We start from the raw sequence: 22865 nt of genomic DNA, 5'->3' as shown, positions 1-22865 counted from the left end.
AATCGAAGAAAAAAAAAAAACTTGACAGGGGATTAATATTACAGAACTTCACCTTGGTTTTATTTAAATATTTGTGTATTTCCCAGAGCAGGATCTGTAACTACAGAACTGTGACTATGGAGCATGAAAACCACAGAACTATGAACTTCTTCAGGGAAGGAAGCATGTCTTATTCATGTAAACACAGGACCTGGCATAGAGAAAGTCCTCAATAAATGTCGGTAACAGAGGCTAAAGATTGATAAGAAATAAAACATTTCTGAAATGATAAAGTTCTTATGAGAAAAGAATGATAGACTATTGAAGCTAAAGGAGAACTTACAGTCAGACAAAAATAACCTATATATGGGGAAAATCACCAACATGTTTTTTAGTAAGTGGAAAAAGGAAATCAGTTGCTAAATAATATTTAATTCTATTTGTTTATAAGAAACTATGCTTATAAATGTAGAAGTAACAATTTGTTCCATGTGCAGGTTTACTCTAACCACATTTCATGTTTATAAAATTTTAATCAACTAAATTGACATATGTATGTTTATGTTCAAGATTAATATGATCTCTGGATGCTCACAATTTTTTAAATCTTTCAGATATTTTGGTACAGCATATAGTTTAACAGAGGGTCCCCTTATAGAAATTTCTTTTATAACAGATCAACTTACGACAAAGGGATAATGGTCTTTCTTCTAAAAATCCACCTCCACTTCTAATCCAGAACTGTAAGTAAAGGATACTTTTTCTAATATCACAAGTATTTGCAGTTAACAATGTTACAAAGTCTTTCACATCAGTTCTAAAGTTCTCAGCTAAGCAGATCATCTGTAGGTAGCTGGCAACATTTAGCTGAGCAACAAACAGAGAAAGAAAAAAGAAACATGGTGAATTGTAGAGTTAACAGAAATACATCAGTAATACATATCTAAAAGTAGGACAAATTTCACTAAAATTCACAATATCTTAGCTCTTGAGAGTGAAACTGATCTAGAAAAATATAAAGGAATATACTTCTAAATTAAAAAGATTTTACGTATACTTATTTTATTAACTGTATACAGTCTAAAAACAGTAAGGAAACTTTTACGGGAAATTTTCCAACACGAACCCTGGAGGCAATGTTATTAAACCTTGAGAAATTCCCTTAAGCTTAAATAATGGTACAACTTGATGGAATATTTCACAGCCATTAAAATTATAAATGTGAATACTATAGAAGAAAAACAATGTGAATACTACAATACTGAAAAATACTCATATAATTTTTAAAAGCCAGAGTTAGAAAATTATATCAATGCATGCACAAACGTATACATGTAAGTTAACAAGAAACATTATGAGACAAAATGAAAACAAAAATCAAAAAAACAAAAAACCCATGTAATTTCTTAAGAATAAATGGACCAAGTAAAAATTTTCATTTTATTTAGCGTTTTCATCAATATTACTATAATATTTTTTTGTAAAATGACAAAACATATACTCTTCTCTTCCCGCTGTTTATGGAAAGCTTTTTACCTTCAAAAGCTGAAACAAATAAAATTGTATTTACATTTTGCATATTTTACAAGATCACTAGCATTTTTACCTTGAAGTTAACAAGACAATTAAAAGATTTCCTCTATTAAATTTTTGACTTTATTTTATGTGCATACATTACTCCTGCATACTTCTGGGACTTTTGCTTCCCACAAACTAGGAATTCTTTCAATAACAAAGACCCTATTATCAGACAAACCTTGCCTTCAGTAATAACTATAAACTCTACAATCAGTAACAAATAAATATAAAAAACAAACTACTTGAAGGCACAAGAGAGTAACCTGAGCAGAAGATAACTGAAGGGACATCAACACTTGGACAAAAGAAAATGGCCCTGGATGAACTCCCATCCTCTCCTACCTCCTCTAAGTTGATTTTTGACTGAGGGCAGGGGGCAGCAATGGTGGCTAAAACTCAGACACAAACTCACAATATTACTGGCCTGAACCAGAGGATAGAGTTTGGGATGATGGCCGTAGCTGGAAAGTGACAGGGGAGTTCAGTGAAAGTAGGGAAACAGAAACTCTAGCTAAAAGAAGAATGCAAATCCCTGGTTGATACCTGAACTTCACATGTGTGGGCCTAGCTCAAAGCAGCCCAGCTAAGACTAAAAGAATGGAACAGAAATTTTAGCTGCCACATATTACAGGAGAATATCTGTTCACACAAACATAACAGAATCTACAATATATTCACAAAGTACAGGGGAAAAGTCTCAAATCCAGAAATATATAAAAGACATAACGCAGGATGACCATATTATCCTAAGAATGCAAGACTGGTCTGACATCCAAAAATCAAACAACATCATTCACCATAGTGATAGAATTAAAAAGATAAACCAGATGATTGTTTCAAAAGACAGGAAAAAACCCACCAGATAAAATTTAACACCATTCACAATAAAAATACAGCTAACCGATAAAGACCATCTATGAAAATATACAGCTAATATCACACTTAATGGTAAAGAATGCCTTTCACCCTACCATCAGGAACAGGGCAGAGATGTTCACTCTTCTAATCAGCAATGTACTGAAGATACATGGCACTATCATAAGAAACCATCTTTTACAGAATTGTGATATATGATTTATGATCAAAATTCAAAACTTACAAGCGAAGGAGTACTGAAATTAATTTCTTCAAAACAGCCATCAAACATTAAACTAAATGTTGGATCTATAGGAAGAAAAACATTTTAAAAAACCATTAAGACCATTAAGTTACTTTGTCCAGTTATACTTTTTCTATGAAAATATTCTGTATCTCATCGGTAATAAAAATATGCAAATTATAAATCATTAAGGAAGTGAATTTTTATCTTGACCTAAAATAATTGATCTTTTAATTAAACTGTCATGTAACCTTTGAATAATACAATTTATATCAATATTTTTAGAGGACAATCACTAACAGTCAAATGACCCATTAATTTATAAGTGGAGTCTGACATAAACTAACATTTATTTTCCTCTAGAAATTCATAGCAGAGATATGCTACTGAATATGTGCAATGAAAAATATTAGAAAACAGTGTTATAATTCAGTGTTTATAATGAAAAAAAAAACTATGAGTTTTAAAATTGAACGCCAAACACTAATCATTAGGAAGTTTAGAGCAATCAGGCTGGTTACAACTTACTTTAAAATAGGCAATAATCCATACGGAAGTGTTCTCAGGGGTTAAGGAATGGCTAAGTTCAATATTAAGGAACTGCAGAAAGGCTGGGTTCCATAAAAAGTTCCGACCAGTGAATGATGTTTGGTGCCATTTGCAAGGTAACATATTAATTTTATAATTACTCAAAGCTGAGAACTGATCATAAATTTGAATAATTCCTCATTTAAGAAATGATCTAGGAGCCTTCAAATTTTAGAAAAAAAAAGTTAATTTACTAGTAGACTTTCATTTTTTATTCTTTAATGTTTGTTTATTTTTTTTTTGAGAGATTGAGAACATGAGCAGGGGAGGTGCAGAGAGGTGAGGGCGGGGGGGGGCAGGACAGAGGATCCGAAGCAGGCTCTCTGCTGACAGCAGACAATCCAAAGTGGGACTCGAACTCACAACCGTGAGCTCATGACCTGAGCTGAAGTCAGACATTTAACCGAATGAGCCACCCAGATGCCCCCACTAGTAGACTTTTTTTTTTAAAGTTTATTTATTTTTTGAGAGACAGAGTGCAAGCAGGGTAGGGACAGAGAGAGAGTAAGGAGGACACAGAATCTGAAGCAGACTCCAGGCTGTGAGCTGTGATGCAGGGCTCAAACTCACAAACTTAGATCATGACCTGAGCCAAAGTCGGATGCTTAACCAACTCAGCCAACAGAAGCCCCTTTACTAGCAGACTTTTAAAGGAACATTTCTAACTAAAATTTGAGGCTTTCTCAAATATTTTAACCAAAAGTAATTAGCTGTCAAATCACTGTTACCTACCACTTGTAGTAAGGATTACAGGTCTTTTAGTTGTTGCCATGAATGTTTTGATTGCATTCAAAAACCCAGCATCTTCCTCAAAAATGACATCAACCTAAGAACCATTTATGAGAATATTAGTGTACTGAGTAACAAAACATGTGCTGGATATGTCATGTACACATACTAGATACACGGTAAGTCTGTCAGAGACAAAGTTTATGAATTTATTATATTTATGAACACTGTGAATTCAGCCCACACTGAAAGCTTAAAATGTTTTACACCATTGTAAGTAAAAAAAATTATCAAATAAATATTAAACCAAAAAAAGCAGTCACCTATACCTGAACAAGTATGAATCAGAATAATTTCTATAATCACTGAACAATAATTAATAACCCTGAATTGCATTAATCATCTTTCTGAAAAATTCTTCTATGGTTGCAGTTTCATTCACTTAAAATTCAAATAGATACAAGTCTTCCTGACTTTCTTGGCTATTTTACAACACTTCACAGTAACACATGCAGTAATCTGTAGAATAAGTTTTTTTTTAGTGTTTATTTATTTTGAGAGAGACAGAGAGAGAGTGAGAGAGTACGCATGCATGCACAAGTTGGGGAGGAGCAGAGAGAGGGAGAGAGAATCTTAAGAAGGCTCCGCAACGTCAGAGCAGAGCCTGAAGCAGGGCTCGAGCTCACGAACTGCAAGATCATGCCCTGAGCTGAAATCAAGAGTCGGACACTCAACTGACTGAGCCATCCAGGCACCTCATACAAAAATTTGTATTATAAGATATCATGAACATATGTCCACAAGCCTACCTCCTCAAAAAGAATGAGAGATGTTGCGTTTTTCCTGTTGGATTCCTCAGCTCCAAATTCTTTGACATTTGACTTAGTTGTGTTTGTAGATTTAGTCTGAATAATTGGTTTCTGTTCACAAGAATTTTTGATTCCTGCATAAACAAAATATTAATATTTTAGATTCAAATCAACCTTTAACAGAACACTGGATATTTCTGCAAACTAAGCTCAAAGTGAAACCCCCTATCAAAACTGAAACAAGGGTGGGGGAAGAAAAAAGCTGAAACAAAATATCAAAACTCCTATATGTATGACCTTCAAAGTAGCTGAGGTTTAATAAATAGCAGTAGGAGGTACCTGGGTGGCTCAGTCAGTTGAGTGAACAACTCTTGATTTCAGCTCAGGTCATGATCCCAGGGTTGTGGGATCGAGCTCCGTATCGGGCTCCACGCTAAGCCTGGAGCCTGCTTAAGATTCTTTCTCTTTCTCTCTCTCTCTCCCCTCCTCCCCCCGTCCCCTTGCCACTGCTTGTGGTCTCACTCTCTCTAAAAATAATAAAAATAGGGGCACCTGGGTGGCTCAGTCAGTTGAGCGTCCGACTTCGATTCAGGTCATGATTTCAAGTTTGGTTTGTGAAACCTGACCCAGAGCCTGCCTTGTATCCTCTATCCCACACACTCTCTCTCTCTCTGCCCCTCCCCCACCCACACTCATTCTCCCTCTCTCAAAAATAAACATTTAGAAAAATAGATTACAGAAAAATAAAAAAGAATTAGAACATTAAAAAAATAAATAGCAATAGGAACTCATGAAATAGGATATTTTATGTATGAAGGTCATTATTAAAAAATATCACATATATTTTGTCAATTTAATGTCTTACCTTTATTATTTTCCAGAAGTACTATTTCTTCATTTTTTTTTGGCTTAGAAGAAACTTTAAAGTAATTTGCCAAAGTTTTAGGCGGAAGTGTTCGTTTTGGTACGCTACTTTGTGGTGACTGCGGAGGAAGTTTCCTTGGTGATGTAATAACTTTCTTAGGAGAGCTTAATTTTTCTGCCAAAACCAAATTTACGTAAAGGTAAATATTCTAAAAGTTAAACAGATGGTAAGACTGAGTTATCCACAGCCTATATTTCTACTCTTACCAGTTAAAAATTGATACAGAAGTTTTCTTTCATTCTTACACTGTGTACAAATATTAGCATATTGTTACAGTTATTCTATCATCAGAGAAGGTAAAACTGGGCATTTAGAAAAGATATTCTTTTCCAAACAAACATACATCCTTGAAGCAAATAATGTTCATAATCCCTCCATTCACTTTCTGTACATCTGCTTGGGTTCAGAGGAGGCTGGAGGAAGAGAGATAATGTACATACTGAGCACAGACAGAACACTGTTATCCAACTTCAGTTTCCCTATAGTATGTGGATATCACAAGCAAAGAATGTTTTTTTAAGGATACTATGGAGGATCAATACAAAGTTTAAAAGCAAATGTTTGATCTCTACCCTCCTGAGGTCCTATGGCACCAAGCATTTGTACCAGAGCATGTCTTTTCTCCCCTCCAAGTGCTCTGATTCAGTCCTCACATGTGCAAATTATTATTAGGAGCACGATCTTTTCCTGTACCATCATATGTGCACAATTCCATGACTGTATCTGTCCTATTCTTTTTCTTGCACCCCATCTCCACAGATCTTATGATATTCTTTGCATATTATGGATGTTTGAAAACTTACCGAAAATTCTGAATTTGAGATATTATCCTAGACATCACTATTATGTCATAAACCCAAGCAGGCTCCACACCAGCAGCCCAGAGCCCAGCATGGGACTTGAACTCACGAATCATGAAACCAGGACCTGAGCCAAAATAGAGTTGGACGCTCAACCAACTGAGCTACCCAGGTGCCCTGGAACATAATCTTAAAATAAAAAAATATTTCTTTATATTGAAGAGATTGCGATTTATAAAAAACTCAATATTTTGTCCTTATTTTTCTAATTTTGGCATAGTACAAGGACTGTTTGATCATGGATTGGCATCAGTCCGAAGACTGGTTTTAGAGAATAAATGCCAAGGGGCACCTGGGTGGCTCAGTAGGTTAAGTGTCCAACTTCGACTCAAGTCATGATCTCACAGTTTGTGAATTCGAGCCCCACATTGGGTGGGGTCTGGAGGATTCTGTGTCTCCCTCTCTCTCTGTCCCTCCCCTGCTTGTACTCTCTCTCAAAAATGAACATTAAAAAAATTAAAAAAAAAAAAAGAAAATACATGCCAAATTTAAATAATATACCTAGTAGGTAGTAGGTACTTGGCTAAATTTTATTGATATATTCTTTTTTTTTCTTTAATATATATTTTTGAGAGAGAGACAGACAGACAGGGTGTAAGCAGGGGAGGGGCAGAGAAAGAGGGAGACACAGAATCCAAAGTAGGCTCCAGACTCTGACCTGTCAGTACAGAGCCCAATAGAGGGCTTGAACTCACAAACCGCAAGATCATGACCCGGGCCGAAGTCATACGCTTAACTGACTGAGCCACCAGGTGCCCTTATTTATATAATCTTCTTAAAGGATCTTTCACCAAAACAATCAGCTCCATGGAGAAGTAGCTACCTTCTAGGTCTGGAACATCTTAACAAGCCAGAAAGCAAAAACAAATATCAAAGATTACTGGGGCTATGTGTAAAGGCCACGAGCCAATTAAGTCAGGTTACTGCTAGTCAAAAAGCACAAAAAGAAAAAAGGGCTCTGCATTTGGCCAAGACATATACTGGAGTTACCAATCTATCTGAAATAACAGCAAAAAACCAAGCATAATATATGAAACAATGCTTTTTAAGACTTTGGAAATAATGCAAAAAAGGACAGTGATACCTAAGAGAAGAAACAAACAAGGTGAACCCCAGGAATTGCCTAATTCCTGCCTTGAGACAATGTATAGGCCACAGTGAAGAGGGGGAAGCCAGTCCAGAGGTTTCCTTGAGTTCAGGAGACTGAACAGGCCTCCAGGGAGGCCAAGGCTGATTGCAATCACAGGGCAGAATAGTGAAGAGCAGAGAGCTCCACAGAGTGTTCCAGAAATCTGCAGAGCGTCTCCCTCAAGCCTTCAATGGAGTAGTGATCAGTGAAAGATTAGAAGAAATAATCTAAGGCTTACAAAGAGCTGGGAACAGTTCCTCTTCCTATTAGAACGGCAAACTTCAGAATTAATGGGGAAGTGGACAGAGTACTCAGAAGGATTTTACCTAAGCAATGGCAAAATTTGTCTTACACTAAATGCTGCTATGGTCTTGCTAATATAGCAGAAGACCCGAAATGATCAAACTGTTTCTAGGTATCTTAAATGTATTCCAAAACAAAATTCAAGAGTAGTTATGGGAATGTAGAAATGTCCAATACCCAACAAGGTAAACTGCACGAAGTCTGACACCTGATCAAAATTATCAGGCACCAAAAAGGCATGAAAATACAATCCATAATGAAAAAAAAAAAATCAATTAACTGAACCCAACTCAGAAATGACACAGATGACAGAATTAATAGACAAGAACACTAATTAGTAAACAAGAACACTATGACTAAAATAGTCATAACTGTGTTTCTTCTGTTCAAAAACTTACAGGAAAAATTGGGCATGGTAACACAGAAACTATAAAAAGGACCCAAGTCAAGCTTCTAGAAATGAAAACTACAATGTATGAAATAAAAAAATACATTGGATGGCACTGACAGTATACTAGATACTGCAGAAAATAAGATCTGTGAACTCGAATAGTTAGAAACTATCCAAGATGAAACATGCAGAGCAAAGGAAGACTGAAAAATTGCACATGCAATCATCAAGCTAGAAGACAACTCAAGGTGGTCTAATATATATATAATTAAAATCGTCAAAGGAGAGGAGAAGAGAAAAATTATTTGAAGGGATAACATGTGCTGGCGAAGATGTGGAGAAAAGGAAAGCTTTGTGCGCTGTTGAGGGGAATGTAAACTAGTTCAACCACTATTGAAAACAACATGAAGTTTCTCCCCAAAACTAAAAATAGATCTGCCATAGTTGTGCTTCTGGGAAACAAAAATGGGATCTCAAAGAGATATACACACTCCCATGTTTACTGCAGCATGATTCATGACAGAATGTGCTATGGAAACAACCTAAGTACCCATGCATGAATGGATAAAGATGTGGTATATATACACAATGGAATATTATTCAGCCGTTAAGAAAGAACATCCTGCCATTTATGACAGCATGCATGGACCTGGAGCACATGAGGCTAAGTGAGGTAAGTCAGAGAAAAGCAAGCACTGTATGACATCACTTATATATGGAACCTAAAAAGTCAAACTCACAAAGACAGAGAGTAAAATGGTGGTTGCCAGGAGAAAGGGACTGGGGACAGGATAGATATTGTTTAAGGGTACAAACTTGCAATGAGTAAATAAATCCTAGAGATCTAATGCACAGTATGGTAAATACAGGCAACACTGTATTATAATCACCAAACTTCCTGAGACTATAACTTAATTATTCCAAACACTAAAAAGAAGTGATAATTATGTAACATGATAGAGATGCTAATTATCAATGCAATGGCAAGCATATTACAATATAGAAATGTATCAAATTAACACTTGTATGCCCTAAATTTATACAATGTTACATGTCAAACCTATTTTAATTAAGAGTAAAAAAGACACAATGCTTGGAATTTTCCAGATTTGATGAAAACTATAAACGCATACATCCAAGAAGCTCAACAAACCCCAACCACATGAAACATGAAGAAAACTCCAGCAACCCACATCAAAATCACAGCTGTTTAAACTAGTGACAAAAAGAAAATTGTAATAGCCACAACGAATAATGAACACAAAGGACTGAAACACATTAAATAGATACAAATCCATGAGTTCCTCATAATACTAAAAAAAAAAAAAAAAAAAAAAAAAAAAAAAGTAGACTACCCAAAAACTCATTGGATAACTTTAGAGATTACTAGGGCACCATTACTTTAAGAACTGATAAATGAAAGAAAAGAATGGGAGTGCCTGCATGGCTCAGTCCATCAAGCGTCTGACTCTTGATTTTGGCTCAGAAGTCATGATCTCATGGTTGTGGGATTGAGCCCTACGTCAGGCTCTACGCTGAGCACAGAGTCTGCTTGGGATTCTCTCTCCCTGCCCCTCTCGCCCACTCATGCTCTCTCTAAAAAAACAAACAAAATAAATTTTTAAAAAGGAAAGAATGAAACATTTCTCGTGCCTTTCTTGTACAAATTATATGTCAAAGTGTCCAAACAACTGATGAGGAGAAATTCTCCTTACAATTTCAACTAATAAATTCAGAAAGGCTCAGTGAATTACAAAATCACCCATTTTTTAACTCCTAATGAAATAATCTACTAGATAAAGATCATTCATGGCTACATAAAAGAGTGATGGGGAACTTTATAATGGATGGGTCAGCCTGAAAACAACTGAACTCACTGAGCCATGTGACTATCACAAATGTTATCTTCCACTTTGATGCCATAGGAAGCACACAGCCCCGCCTATGCATGTATGGTAGCCCTGAAACAGAACCTTAATCTAATCAATATCACAGATCTAACTGCCAGTTTACAAGAAATATAGGGAAGAGGAATATGTTAACTGACGCCATGAACATACAATCAGCGAAATCTAAAACGTGAGAGATTTTATGAAAAATGACCCACGTTCTTCAACAAATAAATGATATGAAAAGGATGAGGGAATTATTAGAGAGACTGAAAGACATTTAAAAGACATCAGTCAAATGTAAGATGTAAACCTTGTTTGAATCCAAATTTGCACGAACCATTTGAAACAACAGAACACCAAAATAAGAGTATGTATTAGATCAAATTAAGATACATAGCTAATTTCATTAGGTCTAATAATGATTACTGTGGTTATGCTTTTTATTTTATTTTACGTTTATTTATTTTGAGAGAGGGAGCAAGCACGTGTGTGAGCGGAGGAGGGTCAGGGAATCTCATGCAGGCTCCGCACTGTCAGTGCAGAACCCAATGTGGGCCTCGAGTCCACAAACTGTGTGAGATCATGACCTGAGCTGAAATCCAGAGTGAGACGCTTAACAGTCCGAGCCACCCAGACACCCCTGGTTATGCTTTTTAAAGGCCCTTATCAATTAGAGATACCTACTGAAGTACATACAAATAAAATTATATGATGGTCTTGAGGTTTATTTTAAAACCATCCAGGAAAACATAAAAAAGGTGCACGCACGTGTGTGTATAGGAAAAGGTTAAAAAACAAAAGGCAAAAAAAAAAAAATGCTGATTATTAAAATTATTTTTGTAGATTTCACTTTCTCTCAAAGGTTATGACCTAAGCGAAAGAATTTACTTACTTGGTGACTTGCCTAGGTTGTAACTATTAAAAAAACAAGGTTTCTGAGAGTTTACACCTTGTTTGTCCACTTGATGGGACTGGGTAGCTTCCTTCAGTTGAGACAGAATTTGTCTACCACTGCGCTGAGAAGAGGCATTGACTTCAAATATCTGGAAGAATACATGAAAGCAAGGCAGAATGGTCGGTCTTCCTTTAATTCGAGTGCAACAGATACATTAACATCCTCCTGGTGTAGCTGTTACTAACCTTAAATCCAAGCTCCTGAGCACACGCATACACCGCGGCAGTCTTCCCCACTCCTGTCGGCCCTGTTATCAGAACAGTATTGCAAAGGCGATTCTCTTCTTCGTCATCTGAACTGCCTTTAAAATCAATGCTATCCGACAGATCTGAAAAATTATTCAAATGCAAATTATCATTTGATAACTGCTCAGGCAGCAATAGATGCTAGACACTTATTTACAAAAACTAGGAAATCAAATATAAAATACAATTAAGAAATTTCATACACATTTAGAGCCAATCTAACTAAACACGTTCAGTGAAATGGAGAAAATGCCTCAAGATACCTTCCTGTTTCTCATCTTTTTTTCCCTTCAAATTTTGTCTTTCTTCCAATTCGGCTCGTCTCTTCCAGTCTTTCAACCAACTGCCATAAGAAAATACGTGTTAATTAACTAATTCACAGAATAGAGCCATATCTCTTTGAATCAACGAAATAGTAAAATATTTTTACATGGGCACAAATATTTCTAAAGGAAGTAATTTTTTTACCAAAATATACAACACTGTATGTACAAGGATATCCACTGCAACCTTGTTCAGATTAGGTTCCAAAGGGAAAAACATAAAAGTACCTCAGTAGGGGAAAAGAGATACTACAGTACCCTCACCTATGAAACCAGTACAGAACAACTATAAAGAGTTCAGGTAGACTGTGTGATGATATGAAACATGTCTAATACACAGTGCTAAGTATAAGCAGAAAGATTAAGTTCTAGTTTAGAGCTAGACTGCTCAAGTTTGAGTTCCAGCCCCACTACTTTCAAGCTGGGTGACCCTGGACAAATAATTCAACCTCTGTAGGTCCATTCCTTATCTATAAGATGAGGACAGCAGTATTTACTCTCATAGTATAGTTGTAAGGATTACAGGGGCTAAGAACAATGCAAGCACTTAGAACAGTACTAAGCTCAAAGTGTTAACTATTATTATAGGCCCCTATTTCTTATATGAAATCCTTTGGACCAGGTGAGTTTTAGAATTCAAAATTTTTTAGATACCAGAAAAGTAATTTGGTACACATACCACACATAACACAATACCCCTCTGGGGTTTCTGGTATTACAAAATAATCACTTAATGTTTTTATTTAAAAAAAAGATATGAGGGGCGCCTGGGTGGCTCAGTCAGTTAAGCATCTGACTTCAGCTCGGATCGTGATCTTGTGGTTTATGAGTTCAAGCCCCGCATAGGGCTCTGTACTGACAGCTTGGGCCTGGAATCTGCTTCGGATTCTGTGTGTCCCTCTCTCTCTGCCCCTTCCCTGTTTGCGCTGTGTCTCTCTCCCTCTCAAAGAACAAATAAATGTTAAAAAATTTTTTTAAAAAGGTATGAACTCCTACCAAGTGGGATCCATAAAAACCGTAAGTTAGTAACTTTTAATTTTCAGAACTTTTTTGGATGTGGGAATTGTAGACAAAGGACTATGGACCTGAATTAGTAGTAATATGACCCTATTTGTTAGGAAGAAAGGAGCTAACATATGCATAAATTTTTTTCTGGAAGATTCTACAAGAAACCTTTAATAGTTGTTACCTCTAGAGAGTAGAAATAGAAAAGAAGGATATTTACTTTTCATGTTTTTCTTAAGTTTCTTTTTTACAAAGATTTTATCATACAAGTAATACTTTATAATTTCTATATTTTAGTATAAATAAACTAAATAAATAGTAAAACTAGATTCAAACAAACTAAACAAATTAGATTCAAAACAAACTAAATGTAAAACTATTTCTCAATTCTTTAACATGTTTTACCAACCTATGTAATTTTTTTATAGCTAGCTCATTGCCTATGAGCTCACTGGAGTTCTGGGGTTGATACTTTTCTGTCCATAGCATGTCTTCAGTTCCAGAATCTAAAGCAAAACATATACATTGAAGCATTGTTCCTTAACATAAGCATATATTTTTACACATTTACATTATTGTTTCATGTAAACAATGAATATTTGTACAGTATTTATATTTACAAAATGTCAAAAGGGCAATTTCAAAACTTAACATTACATTTAAAATTCTTCATATCATATTCTTCATATCTTCATATCAATTCTTCCCCCTTAAAAACTAACCACCATAGGGGCACCTGGGTGGCTCAGTTGGTAAGTGTCTGACTTCAGCTCAGATCATGACCTCACAGCTTATGAGTTCAAGCCCCACGTCAGGCTCTGTGCTGACAGCTCAGAGCATGGAGCCTGCTTCGGATTCTATGTGTGTCTCTCTCTGCCCCTCCCCTGCTTGTGCTCTGCCTCTCTCTGTTTCAAAAATAAATAAACACTAAAAAAATAATTAGCAAAACAAAAAACAAAAAAACCCAAAAAACTAACTGCCATAAAGTCTCATGGAAGTAAAGTTTAAAAGTTAGTACTCGGGGCGCCTGGGTGGCGCAGTCGGTTAAGCGTCCGACTTTGGCCAGGTCATGATCTCGCGGTCCGTGAGTTCGAGCCCCGCGTCAGGCTCTGGGCTGATGGCTCAGAGCCTGGAGCTTGTTTCCGATTCTGTGTCTCCCTCTCTCTCTGCCCCTCCCCCGTTCATGCTCTGTCTCTCTCTGTCCCAAAAATAAATAAATGTTGAAAAAAAAAATAAAAAATAAAAAATAAAAGTTAGTACTCAATTAGGGGTGCCTCACTGGCTCAGTCAGCAGAGCATGTGACTCGATCTCAGGGTTGTAAGCTCAAGTCCCATGTTGGAGGTAGAGATTACTTACAAAAAAATTATGAAAAAATAGAAGTACATGCTTAAAATGTAAGTAATCACTAAAAAAACATGATATGAAAAGGAATTTATTATTTCTTAGGAAATAATCTAAAGAATAAAGGCAGCGTAATTTTTGTGAAGCATCCTTTGATCCCTGAAAAGAAACTTTGTAGGATCTACAAAGTCAACCTAGGTAAATGGAGATGTGCCACACTCCTGTTTGAGAAGACTGAATGTGGTAAATATGCCGATTCACTCCAAATTAATCTATACACTAATGCAAAATCAAACCCCAGTGGGATTTGTGGAGTAAGAGAATCTATAGTTTATTCAGCAGAGTAGATACATGAACATAGTTTTATTTTTTAATTTTTTTTAATGTTTATTTTTGAGAGAGAAAGAGCACGAGCAGGAGAGGGGCAGAGAGAGAGAGAGATGGAGACAAAGAATCTGAAGCAGGCTCCAGGCTCCAAGCTATCAGCACAGAGCCCGACGTGGGGCTCAAACCCACGAACTGCAAGATCATGACCCGGGCCGAAGTCGGATGATCACCCAGCTGAGCCACCCAGGTACCCCGATACATGAATAGTTTTTAAAAAAACGATAGAGGAGACTTGCTATACAACTATTAAAACATCCATTCAGCCACATAAATGGACGAATTAATCAATTCAATAGAATATTTTTGAAAAAGCTAAAGAACCCAAATGGGAGTAAGTCAGAGACATGTTAAAGAGATATAATCCCAGGTTGTTTAAAAAGCATATAGAAAAATCAAAGACCAAACACCTATCTGTTAAATGTGGTTTTCTGTAAGACTGTGATTATAATTAGTAAGGCTTCCACTTCTTGTTTTATAAACATATATTGTTCGAATGTTGCAAAGAACATATATTAAAGAGAAAATGAACAAGAAGAGAAAACAAACAAAAAAGTTCTAGGCCCAGAGGAAGAAGATCTAATTTACCAGGAACAGGAGATCTTTCTGATGTAGGCTCTTTGCCATCATCTATTATCAGAACATCAGAATCTTCAACTGCTTCTGTTTCTATTTTACATGTTGTACTCGAAGCAGTTTGTTTCTTCCTGGATGTTTTAGAAAGAAGGCCTTTACAAGAGTCTAGCTTTATCCCAGTGGAGTTGTTTCTTTTGTCAAGTTCTTCTGGTTTCCCATTTATCTTTTTTGGGCTTTGTGAATACTCGTTTGGCTTCTTTCTTTTTGACTTCTGAATTTCCGTTTCCACTCGTTTCCTTTTGGTTTCTTTTTGATTGACATCAGGTTCGAGTTGTGGACTTTCTATTTCAGAAGTTAGAGAAATGCATGTGCTTACTAATTAACAAAAAACAAATTTTAATATCCAAAATCTTAATATTACTTCAAAATATCCAACAATCTTATTACTATAAAATGAAGAGGCAAGAATCAAATGTGGGCCACTGAAAGCAAGCAGGATATTGTGTTATCTAGATTGCCTTTTGTACAAGTTATATAAAGGCAAGTCAGTTCAAATGATCTCACCTATGGCTTTCCTTGAATGAACTACTAATATTTTAACAAAATTAAAGCTGTCTTTGGGTTTGTACCTGTGGAGAATGGCAGGGGCCAACACTGCATTGAACAAGATGCTTTAATACAATTGAACAATTTTCCCTGCCAACCATAAGCAATATCCTCTCAGTGGACTTCCAAGAGTCAAAGACCAAGTCTTAATGTTTTCAAAAACAAAACGTTAATGTAAATGATAACAGTTATCACTAACCTTGTTTACGATGACACTCAGAAAGGACCTGGTGCTCACTTCGTTTTTTAAGAAGCAAAGAAAAATATTTCCTCAAAGAAAATTCGGGATTTGACCACCTAATTTCCTCCAGCAAAACATTTCTTACTTCTTCAGTCAAATCTTTCCTTCTCTCCACAAACTGCAATAAAGAAAAAAAAGCTTCAATAATGGACCCACATTGTCTACTTTTTTTAAAGACGTTTCGATTTTTTTTAAAGTAATCTCTACACCCATCGTGGGACTTGAACTCATAACCCTGAGAACAAGAGTCGCCTGCTTCACTGAGCCAGTCAGGTGCCCCCCACGTTGTCTATTAATATTAGTCACCAACCATTTTCTGTCGATAACTAGTCAATATTAGTGTAGAATTAGCTTCAGTGACTAAATAAAACCTTAACAGCAAAGCTGCATTTGCATAGTTTTTAGGGACTTAATTCATATTTTTTTTGTTCCCTCTTTCAACTAATTGTACTTTACACATTAGATTAGAATGCTGATTTACACAATATCTAAATGTGCTATATAATCTAATATTCTTTTGAAACTGGCTACCCTTAATTCCTTTTTTTTATAGAATTTTTTTTTTAATGTTTATTCATTTAAAAAAAAATTTTTTTTAACGTTTATTTATTTTTGAGACAGAGAGTGACAGAGCATGAACGGGGTAGGGTCAGAGAGAGGGAGACACAGAATCTGAAACAGGTACCAGGCTCTGAGCTGTCAGCACAGAGCCCGATGCGGGGCTAGAACTCACGGACCGCGAAATCATGACCTGAGCCGAAGTTGGCCGCTTAACCGACTGAGCCACCCAGGCGCCCCATGATGTTTATTCATTTTTGGGGGGGGGGGGGGCAGAGAGAGACGGAGACACAGCATCCGAAGCAGGCTCCAGGCTCCGAGCTGTTAGCACAGAGCCTGATGTGGGGCTCAAACTCACAGACCACAAGATCATTACCTGAGCCAAGGTCCGACACTCAACCAACTGAGCCACCCAGGTGCCCTGGCTACCATTAATTCTTAAAATGTTTCTAAAGCTCCAGGAATATTTAAAAGAGATGTCAACCTCATTTGGGATTTTTTTCTTTAAAACTGGACTCCAGGGAAAAAAGAACTTTAGGCCACAGTAGCAGGTATCTGTTTGCTTTCCCTATGAAGATATGAAGGAAACACCGTACAATAGCCGGGATCTCTGGTACTTACCACAACAGCAGAATTAGTACTTTTAGAATTTGAATTCAATGTTGAAAATTCACCAAGAGCAAGAACACATCTTGAGAGATCTATTACTCTAGTATCCAGTTCTTTAAGTTTGGTTAAGAGAGGGCAAGTGGGTGGTTTCAAATGCCACAAATGGCATCCTAAAGCAAAACCGAAAACAAAGATCTTAATTATCTTCATTCATTACATCGAATGCCAAATACGCAAACGTGAAAAGACCTGACAGCTACATAGTTAACACAAAAATACCAAAACTCAAAAAACCAAACTCCTCTCCTCCAACAAATACAATTAACAAAAATATTGAGTCTTCCTTCCCAATTGTTTAAAATAACCAAGTGATAGCAAACTTCGTTTCTTTTGAAATCAACCCTTGCTACTAGGGGTGAGAATTTCAGGGGCAGTTTGCATCCTGGTTTAAGGTTTAAACTCTGAGGGCAGACCTGGCACACCAGTAAATAAATGTGTGATTAACTCCTCCGGTTCTATTTTTTTTTTAAGTTTATTTTTATTTATTTTGAGAGCGAGAAAGAGAGAGTAAGCATGGGAGGGGCAAAGAGAGAGGGAGGCAGAATCCCAAGCAGGCTCTTCACAGTCAGCGCAGAGCCCAATGCGAGGCTCAAACTCACGAGATGTGAGATCATGACCTGGGCCAAAGTCAAGAGCCGGACGGTCAACTGACTTAGCCACCCAGGCGCCCCAACTCTTCAGGCTCTAAAAGAGAGAGGCTGTCTCTGTGCTTGCTTCATCTCCTGATCCACAAACACATATGATACATTTTACAGTAGCACTCTGGTGAAAATGTTGATCAAAATCAGGGAAGAAACATATAACTAACTTCTACAGTTGAATATACTATTGGAATATGCTGTATAAAACTGAACTGGTGAAAATAACAAGAAGGGCTTTGTCCACCGAATGGCCAATGGCAGAGCTGAGGAAGAAAGAGAAAGAAGAATATCACCAGAAGGACTGGCTGGGAAGTTCCCTGTACAAATGGGAGGCTGAACAAAACCGAAAAGCTATCAAGGTCAGAAACACAAAAGGAAAAAAGAAAGAAGAGAACATAGAGCATATTTTAGGAGTAGAAGGAGTGCATTAAACCAAACCACAAAGCCAGCTGAGAAGAATACAAATGCTTTTGTGCACGCACGCGAGCGTGCACACTCACACACACAAACACAAAACCCTCTTGGTAGGAGCAACGACAAGGAAAAGAAATAAAGCTTTGTACACTTTTGGTAATTAAAAACTATGTAAGTCAAGTAAGATTGCGGTTGCGGTAGCATTTGAATCCAACCAGAATCAGGTTCTGATCAAGCCAAGACCACCGTGCAGAAGGCTTGTGCAAACAGCTCACCCTTGTGCACGGTGTGTGTGAGGAAAGGGTGAACTGGAGTGTGGAGCTACTTGCTACCTGCTCCAGGGGGGATTTAGATGCAACGAGAGAGGAAAAGCTGTTCTGGAAAGGAGGCAAACATCTATCTCCCTTGCACATTCAACAGCCCATCGGACGAGGACAGGGCTGGAGCTCCTCTGAGAAAGTCTTACAGGTGATCTGTTCACACACAGGCTGCATGCGTGAAGACCACTGCCTTCCTTTCGGAACACAGTGCCTCCCTGGAGAACAACATCCACCTGAGGTCCCGCCCGCACGCCTGCTCTTCGCTGCATAAGGTGGTGAGGGCTGAGGATGCCTCTGGCTCTCTTGCCCTGACACCCCATATGCAGTACAGGGAGTCCAAGACTGAGGAAGAGACAATGAAACATATACTGCGAATTCTCACTAAAATCTCCTTAAGAATTATCTTTAAACTTTAGCCTCATTTCAAGTCAACTTACACTTTCATATTACTTCTAACACTGAAAAATACTTTCTTTAATATTTATTTATTTGGGGGACAGCGCAAGCAGGGGATGGGCAGAGAGGGACAGAGGATCCGAAGTGGGCTCTGTGCTGACAGGCTGACAGCAGAGAGCCCAAGAAGGGCTCAAACTCACGAACTGGGAGATCGTGACCTGAACCGAAGTCAGACGCTGAACTGAGCCACCCAGGCACCCTACATTTAAAAATGTTTAATTATAATAAACTCACCATCATCTCTTTGTTGTACGTGGACAACTGTCTGGAAACTAGTACTCGCTGCAAGGTACACATCTAATACAGCAGCTTTCTTTGCAATCTGTCGTTTCAGCAAATCCGGCAAACCGCTCATTAGGAAGTCGCGCTTGGCTTGAAACTGCACATCACAATCCTGAGACTTTTCAGATGTATCTTGGCTTTTAAGAAAATGATGCGACAAAGGAAAGCTAAGGTTATAAACACTTAAAAAAATACACAATACTTTTTAATTTCAAAAAATGAATCCGCTATCTGAGATGTTAGCTGGGCACATTCACTTTTGCTTATCATAAAAATGAAAGCGATCAGTATTAAGAAATAAAAGTAAATACATAGGGGGGAAAAAAATGACTTGAAGAACATCCAGCAAAATGTTAACAGAGTCTATCTATGAGTGGTAGGTGAGTTTTTTCCCTTGTGTATTTTGTCTTCTTTTTAAAAGAACATGCATTTGTATCATAATCAGAAAACAAAGTAAGTACTATATTTCAAAAAGTTAATATAAGAATTTCTAACGTGATGTTTCCAATATAGTAGCAAGACCATTAGGGCCTTTCTTACAGATGCTTCAGTTTTACCTCGCTTATCTTCATATTGCTAATCCTAAGAGTCCTGACTTCGGTGGGAGGGAGGCGAGGAGGATGGGATACGGGAGCAGCGGAAGGGGGAGAGGGTGGTACGACAGCTAATCTGCCCTTCCTAGCCCGCCATATATGGAGAATTGTAATATTCTCTACAAACAGAAATTTGAGTTGGTAAGTAAAAAGAGGATGTAAAGACTTCCATTTCTCTTTTCCTTTCCTTTTTGAGAGAAATGAGGGAAAGAAGAGATTTAAAGCCAGTGTGGAGGCATTTATCTCAGAAAAGAGGAGGTGTAGCTTTTTTTACTGTTAGTTGGAGGGAAGGAGGAAGAGATTCGTGAAGTTGTAGCTAAGTAGGTATGAGGCTGGCATACCTGGCTGGCTCGGTAGGTAGAGCATACAACTTTTTTCTTTTTTTAACGTTTATTTATTTATTTTGAGAGAGAGAGCGCGCACACATGAGCAGGGGAGGGCCAGAGAGGGAAGGAGAGACAGAATCCCAAGAAGGCTCCACATTGTCAGTACAGGGCCCGACGTGGGGCTCAATCTCATGAACCTGTGAATTCATGACCTGAGCCGAAATCAAGAGTTGGGCTGAACCACCCAGGTGTCCCTAGCATGTGACTCGATCTTGGGGTTGTAAGTTCGAGCCCCATGTTGGGTGTAGAGATTACTTAAAAATAAAACCTTAAAAAAAAAAAAAAAGAGTATATGCCAATAGCAGAAGGTAAACTTTAAGCAGAAGTGTACAAAGTGCTAATACAAAATATACACATATTATATATATGTGATAAACTGTGTAATATATACAATTATAAATAGCTTTGAGTATATGCGTGTATATAAAAAATATATACATACTTATATATGTATCCTAGCTTTATCTGCTTTATCAGACAGACCCAGGTTGAGAGTCTCCACACTTCAATAAACACAGTCAAGGTCATGGGAAATCTTGGTGAAGGGGATAGGAGTTCTTTGTAGTAGTCTGGCAACTTTTCTTAAAGTTATTTCAACATAAATTATTTTTTAAATTCTTTCATAGTATACCAATTTAGGAACATAAGAATAATTCTAAGAAACTTCTAAGAAATTTAAGTTAAGTAGTCCAAAACCAGCAAATTTCTTCCTTCAAACAATTCTACTGGGTAAAGCAAAGGCATATAAGATAATAGCATTATGGGGCGCCTGGGTGGCACAGTCGGTTAAGCGTCCGACTTCAGCCAGGTCATGATCTCGCGGTCCGTGAGTTCGAGCCCCGCGTCAGGCTCTGGGCTGATGGCTCAGAGCCTGGAGCCTGTTTCCGATTCTGTGTCTCCCTCTCTCTCTGCCCCTCCCCCATTCATGCTCTGTCTCTCTCTGTCCCAAAAATAAATAAACGTTGAAAAAAAAATTTTTTTTTAAAAAGATAATAGCATTAGGTGAAATGGTGGACTGTGGTATAGGTTAAAAAAAAAAAAATCAATTGTATTTCCACATACCAGAAATCAACAATTGGAAAATAATGCCGTGTATAATTACATTAACCACATGAAATACTTAGAGATGAATTTAACACATGTATAAAACCTCTACACTGAGAACCACCGAACACTGGTGAAAGATATTAAAAATAGAAATATAATGTTCTTGGGTCAGAAAACTTAATATTGTTAAGATATCAATTCTCTCACTATTTAACAGAATCATCAGCAAAATTGTAGGAGACTTCTGCATGAATGTTGCTGGCATCTTTATTCTTAAGACTGGAAACAACCCAAATGTCCATCAACAGGTAACCAGGTAGACAAAAAGTGGTTTATCCATATAATACTATTCAGCAAAAATAATGAACTACTGATATATGGTTGACCTTGAACAACATAGAGGTTAGGGTTGCTGACCCTCTGCACAGTCGAAAGTACATGCATAATTTTTGACTCCCCAAAAATGTACCTACTGATAGCCTACTACTGACTGGAAGCCTAAAGGATTAACATTAACTGTTGATTAACACATAGTTCGTTATGTTGTGTATACAGTATATATATTATATACTATATTCTTAAAGTAAGCTAGAGGCAAAATATTGGAAAATCATATGGAAGAGAAAATACATTTTCACAGTACCGTAATGTAAAAACCCATGTAAGTGGACTTGTGCAATTCAAAGAGTCAACGGTATTTGATAACATGAACAAATCTCAAAATCATCAAGCTGACTGAAAGAGGCCAGATGAAAGAGTGTATTATCATACGATTTCATTAATACAGAATTCTAGAAAACGCAAATTAACATACAGAAAAGAGACAGGTGCTTGCCTGACCTGGGACTAGGAGGAGGACTGCAGAAAGGCATGAGGACGCTTGTGGAGGAAAAGACTTTCTGGATAGTGGAAATAAAGCATTATCTTTACTGCAGTGGTGGTGCTTTCACTACATATACAACTGGCAAAGCTCACCAAGTTATACACTTTAAATACAGGTGACTATGTAATTTATACTTCAATAAGGTTCAAATTTTTAATTGATTAAAATAATAAAAAATAAATAATAAAAAATAATACTATACCACTAGAAACCCATGAGAATGGCTAAAATTAAAGTCTGGGGGCACCTGGTGGCTCAGTTGGTTAAGCGATTCTTTTGTTGTTGTTGTTGTTGTTGTTGATGTTTATTCATTTTTGAGAGAGACACAAAGCGCAAGCAGGAGAGGGGCAGAGAGAGAGGGAATCTGAAGCAGGCTCCAGGCTCTAAGCTGTCAACACAGATCCCGTCGTGGAGCTCGAACTCACGAACCGTGAGATTATGACCTGAGCCGAAGTTGGACACCTAACCAACTGAGCCACCCAGGTGCCCCTAAGCATCTAACTCTTGATTTCAGCTCAGTTCATGATCTCACAGTTCATGAGATCGAGCCCTACATTGGGCTCTGCACTGACTGCACAGAGCTTGCTTGGGATGCTCTCTCTCTCCCTCTCTCTGTGCCCTTTCCCTGCTTGCATGTGCATACTCTCTCTCAAAATA

At 37.3% G+C, this 22865-nt stretch overlaps 1 protein-coding gene across 3 annotated transcripts in view; it reads right to left on the bottom strand.

Moving 5' to 3' along the window:
• The window catches only part of ATAD5 (ATPase family AAA domain containing 5), a 46646-nt gene that overhangs the window by 6000 nt on the left and 17781 nt on the right, over positions 1-22865 (bottom strand). For all 3 annotated transcript variants that reach the window (XM_027034440.2, XM_053211792.1, XM_015083440.3), the window contains 13 exons: positions 19252-19436; positions 17139-17296; positions 15918-16077; positions 15125-15454; positions 13220-13316; positions 11746-11825; positions 11423-11565; positions 11175-11325; positions 5648-5821; positions 4783-4916; positions 3977-4070; positions 2657-2721; positions 666-846 (listed from right to left, as the gene is read on the bottom strand). In XM_027034440.2, coding sequence (XP_026890241.1) covers positions 666-846; positions 2657-2721; positions 3977-4070; positions 4783-4916; positions 5648-5821; positions 11175-11325; positions 11423-11565; positions 11746-11825; positions 13220-13316; positions 15125-15454; positions 15918-16077; positions 17139-17296; positions 19252-19436 — 1952 coding nt within the window. The remainder of the gene's footprint in view (positions 1-665; positions 847-2656; positions 2722-3976; positions 4071-4782; positions 4917-5647; positions 5822-11174; positions 11326-11422; positions 11566-11745; positions 11826-13219; positions 13317-15124; positions 15455-15917; positions 16078-17138; positions 17297-19251; positions 19437-22865) is intronic.

The sequence above is a fragment of the Acinonyx jubatus genome, chromosome E1 (genome assembly GCF_027475565.1).
Source record: "Acinonyx jubatus isolate Ajub_Pintada_27869175 chromosome E1, VMU_Ajub_asm_v1.0, whole genome shotgun sequence".
NCBI classification, from domain to species: domain Eukaryota; kingdom Metazoa; phylum Chordata; class Mammalia; order Carnivora; family Felidae; genus Acinonyx; species Acinonyx jubatus.
Note: the sequence above shows the minus strand (reverse complement) of the source record. Positions and strands in the feature narration are given on the sequence as shown.